Source organism: Lissotriton vulgaris, chromosome 4_1, assembly GCF_964263255.1.
Source record: "Lissotriton vulgaris chromosome 4_1, aLisVul1.2, whole genome shotgun sequence".
NCBI lineage: Eukaryota > Metazoa > Chordata > Amphibia > Caudata > Salamandridae > Lissotriton > Lissotriton vulgaris.
Window position 1 is genome coordinate 1,866,159,477 of NC_141691.1, and position 14,219 is coordinate 1,866,173,695.

At 48.3% G+C, this 14,219-nt stretch overlaps 1 protein-coding gene across 1 annotated transcript in view; it reads right to left on the reverse strand.

Moving 5' to 3' along the window:
* Positions 1-14,219, reverse strand: part of ATAD2 (ATPase family AAA domain containing 2) — a 315,004-nt gene that overhangs the window by 240,618 nt on the left and 60,167 nt on the right. Inside the window, exon 7 of the mRNA XM_086966184.1 lies at positions 9,149-9,340. Coding sequence (XP_086822310.1) covers positions 9,149-9,340 — 192 coding nt within the window. The remainder of the gene's footprint in view (positions 1-9,148; positions 9,341-14,219) is intronic.

Genomic DNA, 14,219 nt, shown 5'->3' on the forward strand with positions numbered 1-14,219 from the left:
CATGAAGTGGCCCTGTATTGTAACATTCTTTTCTGAAAAGCTCTGTTGGAACTGGGGTCACCAGTCCCCTAGGGTAGCATTTCCTTATTCAGTGCCCAACAGTTCAATAATCCCAAAATAAGTCAGGCTTCAAGCATTAGTGAACATTACCTGGGATAGAATAACCACCTTTCCTTAGGCATAGAACACTTAGGCCCCGTATCAGTACTCTTTTAGGATCTGCTTAAGAGCAGGTAAGGCCAGCCAGACTCCCCCAGCGTGTCTATTGGGGGCTGGGCCTGGTTCCAGCACTTACATAGGTCAATGGGGGGCCAAAGGGGCCCAACTTCAACTTTCCCCCGGGGAGGGGCGAACTCGGGGCCTTCTCCGGCCTTCCGCCCACCTCCCAGGGGATTACCTGTCTCTTCGGCCTTTCCAAGGCCCTTGCGTAAGCTCAGGGGGCTGGGGAAGGGCTCCGGCTCCTCTGGAAGCCCTCATGAAGATTTCAACTGGCCTCGGGAGGGAGGGGGGCCTTTCCGGGGAAGCCCACCCGCTCCGCTGCTCCTCCCGAGGCCGGAGGGGGCTCCTGCACTCTTGCGAAGCCCTCCGGCGAGGACAGGCTGTTCCCAGACCCTCCCTGGCCTCCAGGCCCGGGGACCGGTTGGGAGAAGGCTGGTGGAGAGGTCCGAACCCGGCAGCCAATGGCTGCGCGGCTTCCGGCGGGGGCGCGGCCAATGACGCGGCCAGGCTCCCCCGTCACGTGGGTTGAGTGCCCGGCTTCCCAGGCCTAGCGCGGCCTGACTGAAATTCGTGGCGGCCCTCTCCTGGATCAGAGGGCCGCCGAAGGGGCGATAAGGGCGGCACCAGCGCCCACAAGAGAGCGCTGGGCCGCGACGGTGATGACCAAGCCCAGAGGTATGTTGAGCGGCGCTTTCGGTGGCACTGCGCTCAGCAGATGTAGCGCTTCTGGGATCTAGCGCTGCAGGGCGAGGGTCACCTCACGACAGGTCGGCACTTCCCCCGCCCCCTCAGGGTATAGCGCGAGGAAGCAGACGGCTCAGGACACTTATAGCGCTTTCAGCAGCAAGTCTTCAGGCGGTCACAGCGCTCGGGGGGAAAAGCAGTTCAACAGTTCTGGCAATACAGCTGGTGACACAGCGCTATCTTGGCACAGCACTTCAGGGGTCGACAGCGCTTCTCAGGGCCTCACCCCAGAGAGCGAATTGCAGCACTTCTCGGGGGGGGTGGGTAATTACCACAGCGCCTCGGCCCACAGCAATTCTTAGCACCTGAGGGAAGTATCGCTCCTCAGGGCACAGCCATTCCGGCAGCTTACAGCGCTGGGCAGTCTCAGCAATAGCGCTTAGTGCAGTGAGCTGGATACAGCGCTTCACAGCCACAGTCTCTTTTTGTAGCGCTCTGTGGAACAAGGTCAGCGCTTCGCAGCAGGTTCCACAGGACAGGTCACACCACAGTGGCAAACCAGAATCAGGGATCCCGTGTGGCGTCAGGGGGCGCGGGGAGCGACACAGCGCCAATTCCAGGTTGATGGCTTAATAGTCCTGTGGTGGTTTGGTTTCTTCTTGGCGCAGCTGTTTCTTGCGCCCTTGTAAATAGCAGTTGCTTGGTTTCTTGTTCCTTGAAGGGGGGCTAAATTAGTGGCTGGTGCTCCAAGTTCTTCTCAGCCAATCCCTTCAAGGGGTCCCTGGGGGTTCCCTTCCGCGGGGTTAGGTCAGTGGGGGGGGGGGGGAACAGGATACCTCAACACTTGTAAAGCAGCACACTAGGCCCTGTCATTCCAGCATCATAAGACCCTGCCCTGACCCCCACTGCCTATCCTCCTGCGTAGGTACTTCCCCAGGTCTTCTCCTCAGCTTCTCCCCTCAGGAAAGTTCCCTCCCTTTCCTTTTATAGTGCCAGTTGACAGTTGGTAATGGCAGTTGGTGTCACCTCACCTGTTCCAGAAGGTTCCAGGAGGTGCTAGGTGGTTCCACCATTCTACCTATGGGCAGGCTGGCAGGCTAAGATGGATACATTGCCTGAGGGTTCCAGCCAGCCCCTGGCTACTAGAATGCGCCCACTAAATCACGCTGCTGCAGCAGTGGTCTGTGGCAGCCATATTAGGGGTAGAAGGCACCTGCATTTTAACACTAGTTTTAAACTACACAGGGCATTCTCCACCACCCAAGGCCTACACACTGTTGTTTCAATAGGGGCATCCAAAATTAACAGGGGATAAAAAGCAAAAAATTTCTGGGGAAAGGGCCAAGTCTCACAAGCTCCATCACTAATATATATCAAAAAGCGATTTAAGTGGAGTTGTGTAGCTGCAATGAACAATAACTTCAATCAAGAAAAACGGAGGAGGGCTGCTTTGGGCTGCTTTGTAGCAGCCGGAGCAGAAAGGTTTGCAGTGTCTACCATCAGTTTTTCTTTATAAAAGCGCATTAGAGGAAATGTGAGACCATCTGTCCAAAACTTATGGTTAGTTCAAAGTGGATCCTGCAATGATCTAAAACTAGCCAGCCGAAAAAGAAAGGAATCATTTGGAGTGGCCAAGTCAAAGCCCAGACCTCAATGCCATTACACAGTTCTGGGAGAACCTAGCGAGGGTTTCATAAATAAAGGCCATCAAATACATGGGTTTAAAGCCCTTATTACAAGTTGCACGGTGCAGTGGTGTACAAATTACCAGTATACAGACTCACCTACTCCGGTCTGAAATTGCACCACTGCACAGCGCAATTACAAGAATTTGTTCCAGAATGAGGAACAACTACTCTGGAATTACTAGGTCTATTTCAGCAAGATTCCCCATTCCAGGAAAAATTCTACATCCATTTACTATGATGCCAACATCCCGTGGCTTTAGGAAGGAGGTAACCTAGGGTGCAGGCTGTCAGAGAGCCAGCAGCCTCTACCTGATCATTCATTTTAACTGCAGGTAAAACCAGCCCAAGTGTTCCTGCACCCAGTAAATCCAGGTGTATGTACACCGGGACGTTTGTCATCAGGCGGAGTGGCATTTCACTCAGGATACTACTATTCCAGCCCTGAGCAGTGTTAAGAGGAGTGTTTCAAAATTCATGGCAGGAGATGAAAGACAAAATCAGGAATAGTGGGCTTCAAACAATTGCTGTTGAAGAGTGGTTCCACACACTACTGAAATCACAAGCTGCACTTACCTTCTCACACAATATGGCCAGAATTTCTAGCATAAAAAATAAATAAAGTGCAATGTGTCACGTGAGGTAAGATTCATCTGCTTAAACTCATTGAGGTCTAGATTTACAGATGTCTTAATATGTGGAACAATAGAATCTTAAGGGAGCATTTTCTTTTTCACCTTACTATTATAGACCTGAATAAAACAAAATCCACCCTCGGCTCCCTTTCAGCACTCATCAACGCGCTTCAACTTTTCAATGAGCAGATCAAAACAAAGTCCCTCAACAGAGAAGAAATATGAGGCAACTGCACCCACTACCTTAGGTCAGGTCAAAGGTAATTATTACCTTAACTGCCACAATCAGTTTTATCAACATAAGCAAATTACGCTTCTTGTTGCGTTCTGGTATAAATGCCAGAGAGCAGACCCTACATTCCATACATTATTAGCTGCTTTTTTGACCAGCCCATGTAGAAGAAGGGCAATGTGGTTCAGTGGCTATGACTGAGTAGGCCTACCTCGCACTCCACCATAATGTAAAGGCACTCTAAAACATTGTTTATATGCAATCGGATAACTCTTCTGGAAATGGGAATCTTTAATTCACGCTGATAATTCTGGAATGCCGACTTTAAATATTCAATATTGGCATTAAATATGGAAAACATGGACAATTGTGACATTTGATTAGGTGTGGTGCATTGGTGTACTGCGGAAGATAACATTATTGCATAGTGATACTAAGAATTAGCTGATAAAATTCCAAGAAAGACATATCAGGAACTAAATAAATGTCGGTGGCAAGGAATTTTTTAAGTCTTTATATAAACGTTCATGTACAGAACAATAAATTAGAGGTTGAATTGATACAAAAAAACTGCATATGAATAGGGATTGTTGTGGGCTGCGGCTCGACCTCTATTTGTGGACCTGAATTGTATATTCAATATTTTGGGTATTGCGCAATCCAGGACTGCCTTACACACATGGGTCATTAGATTTTTTTGTGCAATACACATTGGAAATACGTGGAGCTTAAGATCCGGTTAGGTGTGAAATTACTTACTAATGATGGTTTCATTGTATTAGTAGGATACTGTCCTCCGAATATATGCAAAATATATGCAAAAAGAACAACTGATTAACAGAACAATGTCATACATTCACCCCAGTACAGCAATCTGGGCCTAAATCCATTGTTTGTGCTCCCCATGCCATTCCAGTTTGAACCCAGCCATATGCAAATCAGTCTTGACCCTTCACCCAATGGGAACAGTCCAGACCGAACTGCCAGGCCCGGTCCTCCCTGCACTGGAAACAAGCATCCTAGGGACCGGTCTTGAGGTTTCACCTATCATTAGCCAGGATAGCTGGACTCAAGTGGCATGGAGAGCATGGGACCCACATCTGGGGATACCAGTCCGACTCGGGGTGACAAATGCAAAAACAATTGATAGACCTTTGTGTCCTCCGAATATAGGCGCCTTTGTTTTAATCAAAGCTTCCACGTCAGCGACACCCTAAAATAGTATTTTTTTTTAATACTTTAAAAACACAAATGTGTAATAATTATATGAAATGCACGGTCTTTGAAGGGTGCGATTGATCAATATCAATGTGCTATGTAACCTATCAGTCACTTAGGATCGGATGTAGCCTGTGAAAGCTGTGGCACTGGAGATCTGCGATTATCATTGGGGATGCTCAGTGATTAAGCTTTAGCACTGCAACCCGTCAGTACCTTTAAGGTGCAGCACTGGAATTCATCCATATATCTGCAACTTTAGCACTGGAACCTTTGTCCGCAACTGTAGCACTGATACTCCATGAGCCTTCAAGCTACTGCATTGTAGATCTGTGAATGCAGCACTCTACAGTTTATACTCCTAGTTACAGAGGGACTACTCCCTTTGTAAGGAATAAGCTACTTACCAGTATGCATCTGTTCTTGGCATGTAGGGCTGCTGACATTCATATCTGTGCATAGATCGTGACCTAGTGTTGGGTCCGGATGATTGCATGTTGTTGTCCTGGAAGAGTCTTCGAAGCATCACGAGATAGGTGGCTCATCCCTTGGACTACAGTGCGCATTGGCATCATCTCCATCCTCCAATTGTTTTTTGCCATTGTGGCAGAGATGGAGTATAGTACAGTAAGATGTCCATGTGAAGCGTGAATGCTGCGGCAGGCATAGGGGAGGTGGGTGGGCGATATGAATGTCAGCAGCCCTACATGCCAAGAACAGATGCATACTGGTAAGTAGCATATTCCGTTCGAGGCATGCGGGCTGCTGAATTCATATCTGTGCATAGAATGTATAGCAGTATCTCCCCTAGCGGTGGTTGCCCGTGCCAGCTGCAGCAGTCTGAAAAAGAGTTTTCAGAACAGCCTGTCCTACAGCAGCTTGCTGTTTGGAATGTACATCTACACAATAGTGTTTGGTAAATGTATGTATGGTTGACCATGTGGCTGCTCTACAAATTTTGTGTAAAGGAATATTTCCTAGGAAAGCCATGGATGCCCCTAGTTTGCGTGTAGAATGCGCCCTAGGGGGAACTGTTAAGGTGCGTTTTGCCTTTAAATACCATATCTGAATGCACTTAACGATCCATCTGGCTATACCGGATTTTGAAATGGGATTGCCTTTGTGTTGCGGTGCGAAAGCAACAAACAATTGTTTCGTTTTTTGAAATGCCTTAGTTCTGTCTATATAGTATAGCAGAGCTCTTGACATCTAGAGTATGCAAGGCCCTTTCAGCTACTGTTTGTGAATTCTGAAAGAACACTGGCAGTTCGATGGTTTGATTTATGTGGAAATGGGATACCACCTTTGGCATGAATTTAGGGTTTGTTCTGAGAACTACCCTATTTGCACGTATTTGGATGAATGGCTCTTGAATAGTTAGGGCTTGAAGCTTGCTAACTCTTCGAAGCGAAGTAATGGCAATAAGGAAAGCCACCTTCCAAGTAAGAAATTGTATTTCGCATGAGTGTAGTGGTTCAAAAGGTGGTCCCATAAGTCTGGTTAGAACAATGTTTAGATTCTAGACTGGTGAAGGTGGGTGTCTTGGAGGAATTACGCGTTTGAGTCCCTCCATAAACGCTTTAATTGCTGGCACCCTAAAAAGTGAAAGGTGTTGCCTGTTTTGAAGATATGCTGCTAACGCAGCTAAATGTATCCTGATGGATGAATAGGCTAAATTGCAGCGTTGTAGGTGCAATAGATAGCAGATGATGTTTTGAGTAGAAGCATCAAGTGGGTTTATATTGTTGTTTCTGCAGTAAAAGACGAAACGTTTCCCCTTAGCTGCATAACATGCCCTGGTAGTGGGTTTTCTTGCTTCTTTGATAATGTTCATACAGTCTGGAGGCAAGTTCAGGTATCCAAACTCTAGGATCTCAGGAGCCAGCTCGCCAGGTTCAGCTGTTGCAGATCTGGATGTTGGATTTCTCCATGGCTCTGAGTTAGTAGATTGGGTGTGAGTCTCAGTCTTTGATGAGGCACCACTGACAGTTCTAGGAACGTTGTGTACCATAGCTGCCTCGCCTATGTGGGAGCAATTAGGATTAGCGTTAGTGAGTGTTGGCGTAGTTTGTGTGCCACTAGCGGTATTAATGGAGCTGAGGGAAAAGCGTACGCAAATTTGCCTGACCAGTTCATCCATATCGCATTGCCTTGAGACTGTGGATGTGGGAACCTGGCGGCAAAGTACTGGCATTTTGCGTTTTCGCTTGTGGCAAACAGGTCTATCTCCGGGTGTCCCCACTTCCGGGAGCACTTTGGGGTGAATCTCCCATTTGTGCATTTGTTGACTGTGCCTGCTGAGCAGGTCGGCTACTTGATTGTCCTTGCCTGGGAGGTGCTCTGCCATAAGAAACATGTTCCTTTGAATGGCCCACTTCAACATTGCTTGAGCTAGGTGCGACAGCTGTGGGGAGTGTGTTCCGCTCTGTTTCTGAATGTAATACATAGCTGTCATATTGTCCGTCCGGATCAACACGGTTTTGTTGCATAAGTGTGTCCGGTGTACTCACGGTGTACTCACGGTTCGCCCCTCGTCGTTATCGGAGTAGTCTTCAACAGCTACGATGTCGTCTTGATCGTATTCCTCGAGATCGACGATTTCTTCGTCCTCCTCGAAGTAATTTTCGGAGTCGTGCTCAGAGTATTGTTCGACGTCTTGATCTGATTCTTCGGCGCTACCTAGTTCTTCCTCATCGTCAAAGATGTGGTCTGGTTCTGGCGCCGACCTCTGCATTTCTTGCCTTGCTGCCTGTAGATTCCGGATAGTCTTTTTCGACCGGAACTGGGCGCATGCAAGGCAACTATCATACTTATGATCCGGAGATAGGCATTTGTTGCACACGGGATGCTTATCAGTGTGCGGGAACTTTGAGTTGCACTGCGGGCAGTATTTAAATGGACTTCGTTCCATCGACGGTCGGTCCACGTGGTGTCGAGAAGGCCTCACGGCCTGATTCGACGACCGGAGTGCAATAGATGTTTCCGAAGTCTCTCGGTACCAAGCGCAAAACAATACCGACAGAACCGAAGGCCTTTTGGCCTTTACTGAAGAGTTAGTTAATTCCGAACCTGGAGTGTAGGAAAGTACATCCGAACCCAATGGCGGAAAAAAACAATCTGAGGATGGAGAGGATGCCCATGCGCACTGTAGTCCAAGTGAGGAGCCACCTATCTTGTGATACTTCGAAGACTCTTCCAAGACAACAACATGCAATCATCCGGACCCAACACTAGGCGGCGATCTATGCACAGATATGAATTCAGCAGCCCACATGCCTCGAAACTAGGAGTTATAAATGGTAAGCCACCAATGTCTGTAAGCTAAAACATTTTATTCCCAATAATCATAAGCTATAGCACTGGAGGTCCAAAAACGTTTCCAATGCATAGCACTGGAGATTAGTGCTCGACCTTGGAGACCATCCGTGTCTAATCGCTAGCACCATCACCTATCATCCAGTCAGACTTTTTGCTTTGTATTCTTGGACCACCACAAAGCAAAAAACTGAGCTGAACCTGGGAAACTGGACACGTGCGAGACAGAAACAAGCAATACGAAGAATACAATCTAATCAGTTACTAGGGACGATAGGCATGCACACTTTATGCAAAGTGTGCATGCCTATCGTCCCTATGTAAAATGTATTTTGATCTCACGATCAATAATTAAAGAAATATGGTCAACTACATCTACCTGTACCATATTTGACATAATAGAGCCAACACTTGAAAGGAGGAAAATGAAACCATAGCATTTGAGAGGACACATCACTTGTTAATGGCAAATATTTCCTGGGTGCTAGATTCCTACTCTTTAATTTCAAGGCTCTAAAATCTTTGAGTCATCAACTCGGAGTAGAGGTCGCAGGTGCAATGCTTGTGTTGTAGAGCGCTGCAATACCCTCAATTACTTTGAAATGTATGGGACCAGAATGAACAGCCTTCTTGTCCGTTTGAATTTTCTGTACAGATTCAATGTCTACTTTTGTACTTTTGCAGAAATAATAACTGTTTGAGAAACTGAGTATTGCATGTGTAAACAATCATCTTACCTCTGCACTCACCAAATCCGACACAAATTAAATAATGGCATACAAGTATTTTTTTGGGGCGCCTCTAAATAGGTTCACAGAACAGCTCAAAATTAAATTATTTGCATTGGTAACGTACCAGACTAGCTAGAGTAGTACCATAAAAAACGCCAGTGCTTTGAAGTGCTCCCCTGCATCACTCCAGCCTAGATTACACAGTATTGGATGAATCTAAACAGACCAGTGTCCTAGACATCTGCAGTTCACAGGTTCAAAAACACAGATTGCACAAATGAGACCTGGACAATGATATTTGGCCAAATGGCAACTGGTGGTTGACTGCACAGTATATCTTGTACATGTTGACAACATTTAAGCATTAGCCTGTGCATCGGAGGGAAAACTGTTACTTAGCCATCATCCAATAGCCAGCACAATAAATACCTTCCAAAGGAGCCTGGTACCGAACAACTTCTTTTCTTTGTCTGAAGTCATAACGTTTTTGATTATCTACTTCCCCATCTTCATCCTCATCTTCATCTTCATCCTCGTCCTCATCTTCATCCTCGTCTTCTTCCTCCTCTTCCTCCTCCTCTTCATCATCATCCTCCTGGTCTTCTCCTTCTTCTGAAGATTCTAAGAACATGAACAGTTAGTGCAGACAGAGGTATGCTAATATTTCTATACAGTGGAACATACTGCAACGTTTCTGTACACAATAAACTAACATTTCATGTATTCTCCTTACAGAAAGCCAAAGCTCAATATTTCATGTAAAGTCTATGTCAGAGCCAGCATGATTATTTTAAAAAGCTGCTGTTTTGACATATGTATAAATAAAACACTAGACATGTCAGTTATGGCTAGAAAAGAGGCAACCCTTTTGCTCTGGCCTTGCTAACCCTAAATCAACTCTGAAAACGACTTGAGGGATGAATCAGAGGACTGGGAGCTCAAGGAGGAAAGAGACGAAGTTCCTGATCTACTTTCTAGATGTAGATAAAAAAGGACCAGCAGTGTAAAATGTGGAAAAGGACATTCATTAGGAAATGAAGGGGCTGAAAGGGGACCCACAGCCTTTGCTGTGCACAATGCCACAAACATATTCCATCGACAGACGTATACCATTTTCGTGCAGGGACGCCTGGCTGCCAAGATAACATTACATACTGTGGGTGGAAGGGCAAAAGCAGTCAACTGTCCCTGCTCAATCTCCATGCAAGGAGGTGGAGGCTCAACAGGTTCGTGTGAAGAACCCTCCCCTGCTGCTGCGACAGATGATCCTTTCGAAGAGGCAGTCAGAGTGGAGGATCAATGGACATGCTCAGGAGCTCAGGGTACCAGACTATTCGTGCCCAGTCTGGAGCCACCAGAATTTGGGCCTGCACTTTAAATTCTTTAGCACTTTTCCACTTGCGACGAAAAGCGTTGCTGAGCGAGCGCAGCCTTGGAAGCTCCAATGTGTAGAATGGCTGACATTGCCCGAAAGAGGCCTTGCACCACCTCTGAGTGAAGACACTATTCGTGATCTACCAGGCACAGGCAGCGTAGTTCATCCTCCCTGGAGTTCAGAGAACCTGCCAGGTGTTGAACCACCAGTGTCATGTCCAGAGATGAAGAGCCTCCACACATAGGGTCCTCGACCCCATACCACTCTGTTTGTTGCAGTACAACATGGAGGTGGTGTTGTCAGTGAACACCTGCACCACCTTCCCCTTTAGAAAGGGAAGGAATGCCATCAGTGCCAGGCGGATCGACCAGAGCTCCAGAAGGTTGATATGGAGCTCAGACTCCACCGGAGACCAGATGCCTCTTTCTTCGCCTCTCCCCGATGGCCACCCCATCCCAGGAGTGACACATCCGTCACCACTGTGACGTCTGGTTGAGGAAGGGAGAGGGATCTGCCTCTGACCCAAGCGCATTTCCCTCCAAGATCTGGACCTAGTCGGAAAGATGCCCATGATGCTGCGGCCACTGGAACTTCAGGTCCCACTGCAGAACCCACATATGCCATCTGGCATGATCCACCAGGAGGATGAAGGAGGCCATGAGGCCCAGCAGCCTCAGGGTCATTCTCACCAAAATCCAGGATAGAGGCTGAAACATCAATATCATAGCCGGAATATCTGGACTCGCTACTAGAGTGTATAGGCCCGAAACAGCACCGTGTCCAGGACAGCTCAGATGAAAGGGAGCATCTGAGAGGGAGTCAGGTGTGACTTTGGCACTTTGATAGTGAACCCCAGCAAACGCAGGAGGTCCGCCGAAGTCTGGAGGTGGGAGAAGACAGCCTAGGACGAGCCCACCTTTAACAACCAGTCATCCAGATAGGGGGAAGACAAAACCCTTTTTTCTGCGCAGATGAGCTGCGACCACCGCCATCACCTTCGTGAGCACCCGAAGGGCACTGGTAAGGCCAAAGGGGAGCACGGTGCACCAAAAATGCTTGTGGGGTACTGTGAACCGCAGGTAGCACCTGTTGGCTCGCAGGACGGGGATGTGAAAATAGGCATCCTGCAAGTCCAGCACCACCATCCAGTCTCCAGGGTCGAGGGCAGACCGGACCGGAGCCAAGGTTAGCATTTTTAACTTCTCCTTCCGGAAGAAGCGGTTGAGGGCCCTGAGGTATAAAATAGGACGCAGGTCTTTGCCAATCTTGGGCATCAGAAAGTAGTGGGAATTACAACCACAACCTACTTCTGGCTTCGGAACCCTCACGCTAGCTCCCTTTGCCAAGAGAGCTGAGACTTCCTGGCAGAGAAGTGCCAAATGATCCTCTGACATGTGATCGAAAGACGGTAGCATTGAGCAAAGGGGTAGTCTTGAAACGGAGCGAGTAGCCCCTTCGGATTTTTAGCAAAACCCACCTGTCTGACGTGATAGGTTGCCAGTGGGGGAGGGGATGGAAAATCCTGCCGCCCAATTGACATTGATGACCCTGCTAGGGCAGCTTGCATGAACCAGTGGCTGGACTGGGCCAGACATGGTGGGGTGCCCATTCAGTAGCCACAAAAGGGATAAAATCTGACTGAGGTGGACGGGACGACGCAACAAGCCCCAAGGATCTGGCCGTAGCTCGAGTATCCTTAAATCGCTCCAGCGCCGAGTCTGCTGCGTCACTAAAAGGAGACGGGCATCAAAAGGCATGTCCAGCAAAGTTGACTGGACATTCCCGGAAAAGTTAGATATCCTCAACCAGGCATAGCACCGAAGGGCTACTGACGTGGCAATCGCTCCGCCCAGTAAGTTGGTGGTATCCAGGCCACAGCGAATCGTGAATTTTGCCATCTCTCTCCCATCTGCCACTGCTCGGGAGAGAACGGCCCGGGGCTCCACCAGGCACTGAGGCAGCACCTGCATAACTGTATCCCAGATGGTATGGGAGTATTGGCCCAAGAGGCATGCGGTATTCATGGACTACAGTGCCAAGCTTGAGGAAGAGAACATGCGCTTCTCTAGAGGATCCAGCTTCTTGGATTCCCCGTCTGGGGGAGCAGAAGGGAATGTGCCCTTAGAGGAAACTGCTTGGACCACCAAGTTCTCGGGGGGGAAGGGTCTAGGGTGAGGGAAACTGTCACAGGACCCAGGCAGTAGCAATGGGCAATGAGGTCCATTCCACAGGAGCCCTGGCTGGGCTTGGACCAGGTGCTTAAAACTAGGTCAGGGAGGGCTTTGTTGAACAGAAAAAGGGGTTCAGAGGAGGCTGCCACCAGTTGAAGCACCCCTGTCAGGAGATTAGTCCTGACCACCCAAGGTCCCAGCTGCCCTTCGTACCACCACAGAGTAAGGCGCTCCCTCCTCCGTAGCCATAGTAGGGGGGATAAAGCGTGCCAAGGTCTGGGGAAGTGTCCAGACCCCTGGAGTCACCTAGGTCCTCTCCAATCTGGCTCTTCAAGCTGGTCTGTTAAAGGGTCAGGTAACCCTCCCAATCCTCACCACCACCTTCTGGCCCATAGGCAACACCAGGTATGAAAGGGGAACCAAAGTACCCTCCAACATCATATTAGATGTCAGCCGAAGTTGATCCGGCTCAGTTTCCATCACAGGGGTAAGGTTGGGGCAGCGTCTGTTGGCGGCATGACAGACACCAGGCATCATCGCTGGGATCAGCACCAGGGAAGGCAGAGTAAGGTCGACGGCCTGGGTCCTGGTGGCTACAGGGGGCAGAGCCACTGGCATTGAAGGCCCAGGACCCCCCCCACCACCGCCTCTGCAAGGAACGCCGGCAGGATCAGGCTGCACAAAGATGGAATGCAGGGCTTCTTAAAACGCAGGCATTAGAGCAATGACGCTCCGGGTCCAGAGTCGCGTCACCCAACCAATGGGGAGAAGGCGAACAGCGCCCTTTCTTCTTTGCCTTCTTCTTGTGCTTTGACTTACCCAAAGACTTGGAGGACTTTGAGTCAGATGAGGTGTGAGGGCTCCGCGACCGGTCTAGAGACATTCCTCTCAAGCGATACCGGGAACAGCGCAGAGCCGACTGTTGGCCCTCCAAGAGCTTTTGGGACCGTCCCGCAAAGACTTTGGATTCATGTCCCGGCAGTCAGACCACGACTTCAGATGGTGGCTGCGCTCCAGGCACTAGATGCACACGAGGTGCGGGTCCGTCACAGACTTTAGTTTGTGATGGGCCTCGCAGGGTTTGAAGCTGGTCTTTATTTTTAATGGTAACTCTATATCACTTTTAGGGTCTTCAGATATTGTCCTGAAGATGGTCTCAACAATGAATATATAGGAGACCGAAACGTCGACTTACGCTTTTCCTACCTGGATTAATTGATCGATTGTAATATGGCAGGAAAGCGCGAACAATTGTTCCAAAGAAGTGTCTATTTGATTGTTTATCATGTACTTCTTGCAACATTGACATTGATTTTGTACCCTGTTTTTAATCCTTTTTTGAGTATTAAATACAATTTTTCATATACACCCTGCACCTCTGCTATATTTTTTCTCTGATCACTTACTGTGACTGCTTTAGAGTAAACTAATTATTGTTGTTGCATTTCTGCACTCTTGACCTAAATTGTTGCTGGTCACTAACTAGCATCACAAGCCTTAAGCTCCAACAAAATTTAAGAAAATCCCTTGAAGGTACCCTTACCTTTCCCCACCGGTCTGACAATAGGACATCACTCACGCACCAAGTCAACAAAATTCAAACAAGCATTGGCATAGCCAATAGGTCTCGCCTTTGGGAACTTATAAGTGTTTAGCTTTGCCGATGTCTAAGCAAAATAAAGAATTAACTTTAAAAATGTCTTCTAGTTCTTTGTCCTTGCAATTCTAGCAACTTCTCCCTGCCTGTTCTAATGCTGGTTTGTTATAATTTTATTTTTTGTTATGGGGGGGGGGGGGGGGGGGGGGGGGTCATAAACGGGTGGTTGGAGGCTGGAAAATAGTACCGGAATTACACGAGCAGCAGACAGACTTTAGGAGAGAATCAAAAGATGGCAGATTCTGAGGGAAGACTGAGGTGGTGCTGAGTGATGCTGTGGTGGTAAGTCAAGCTGAG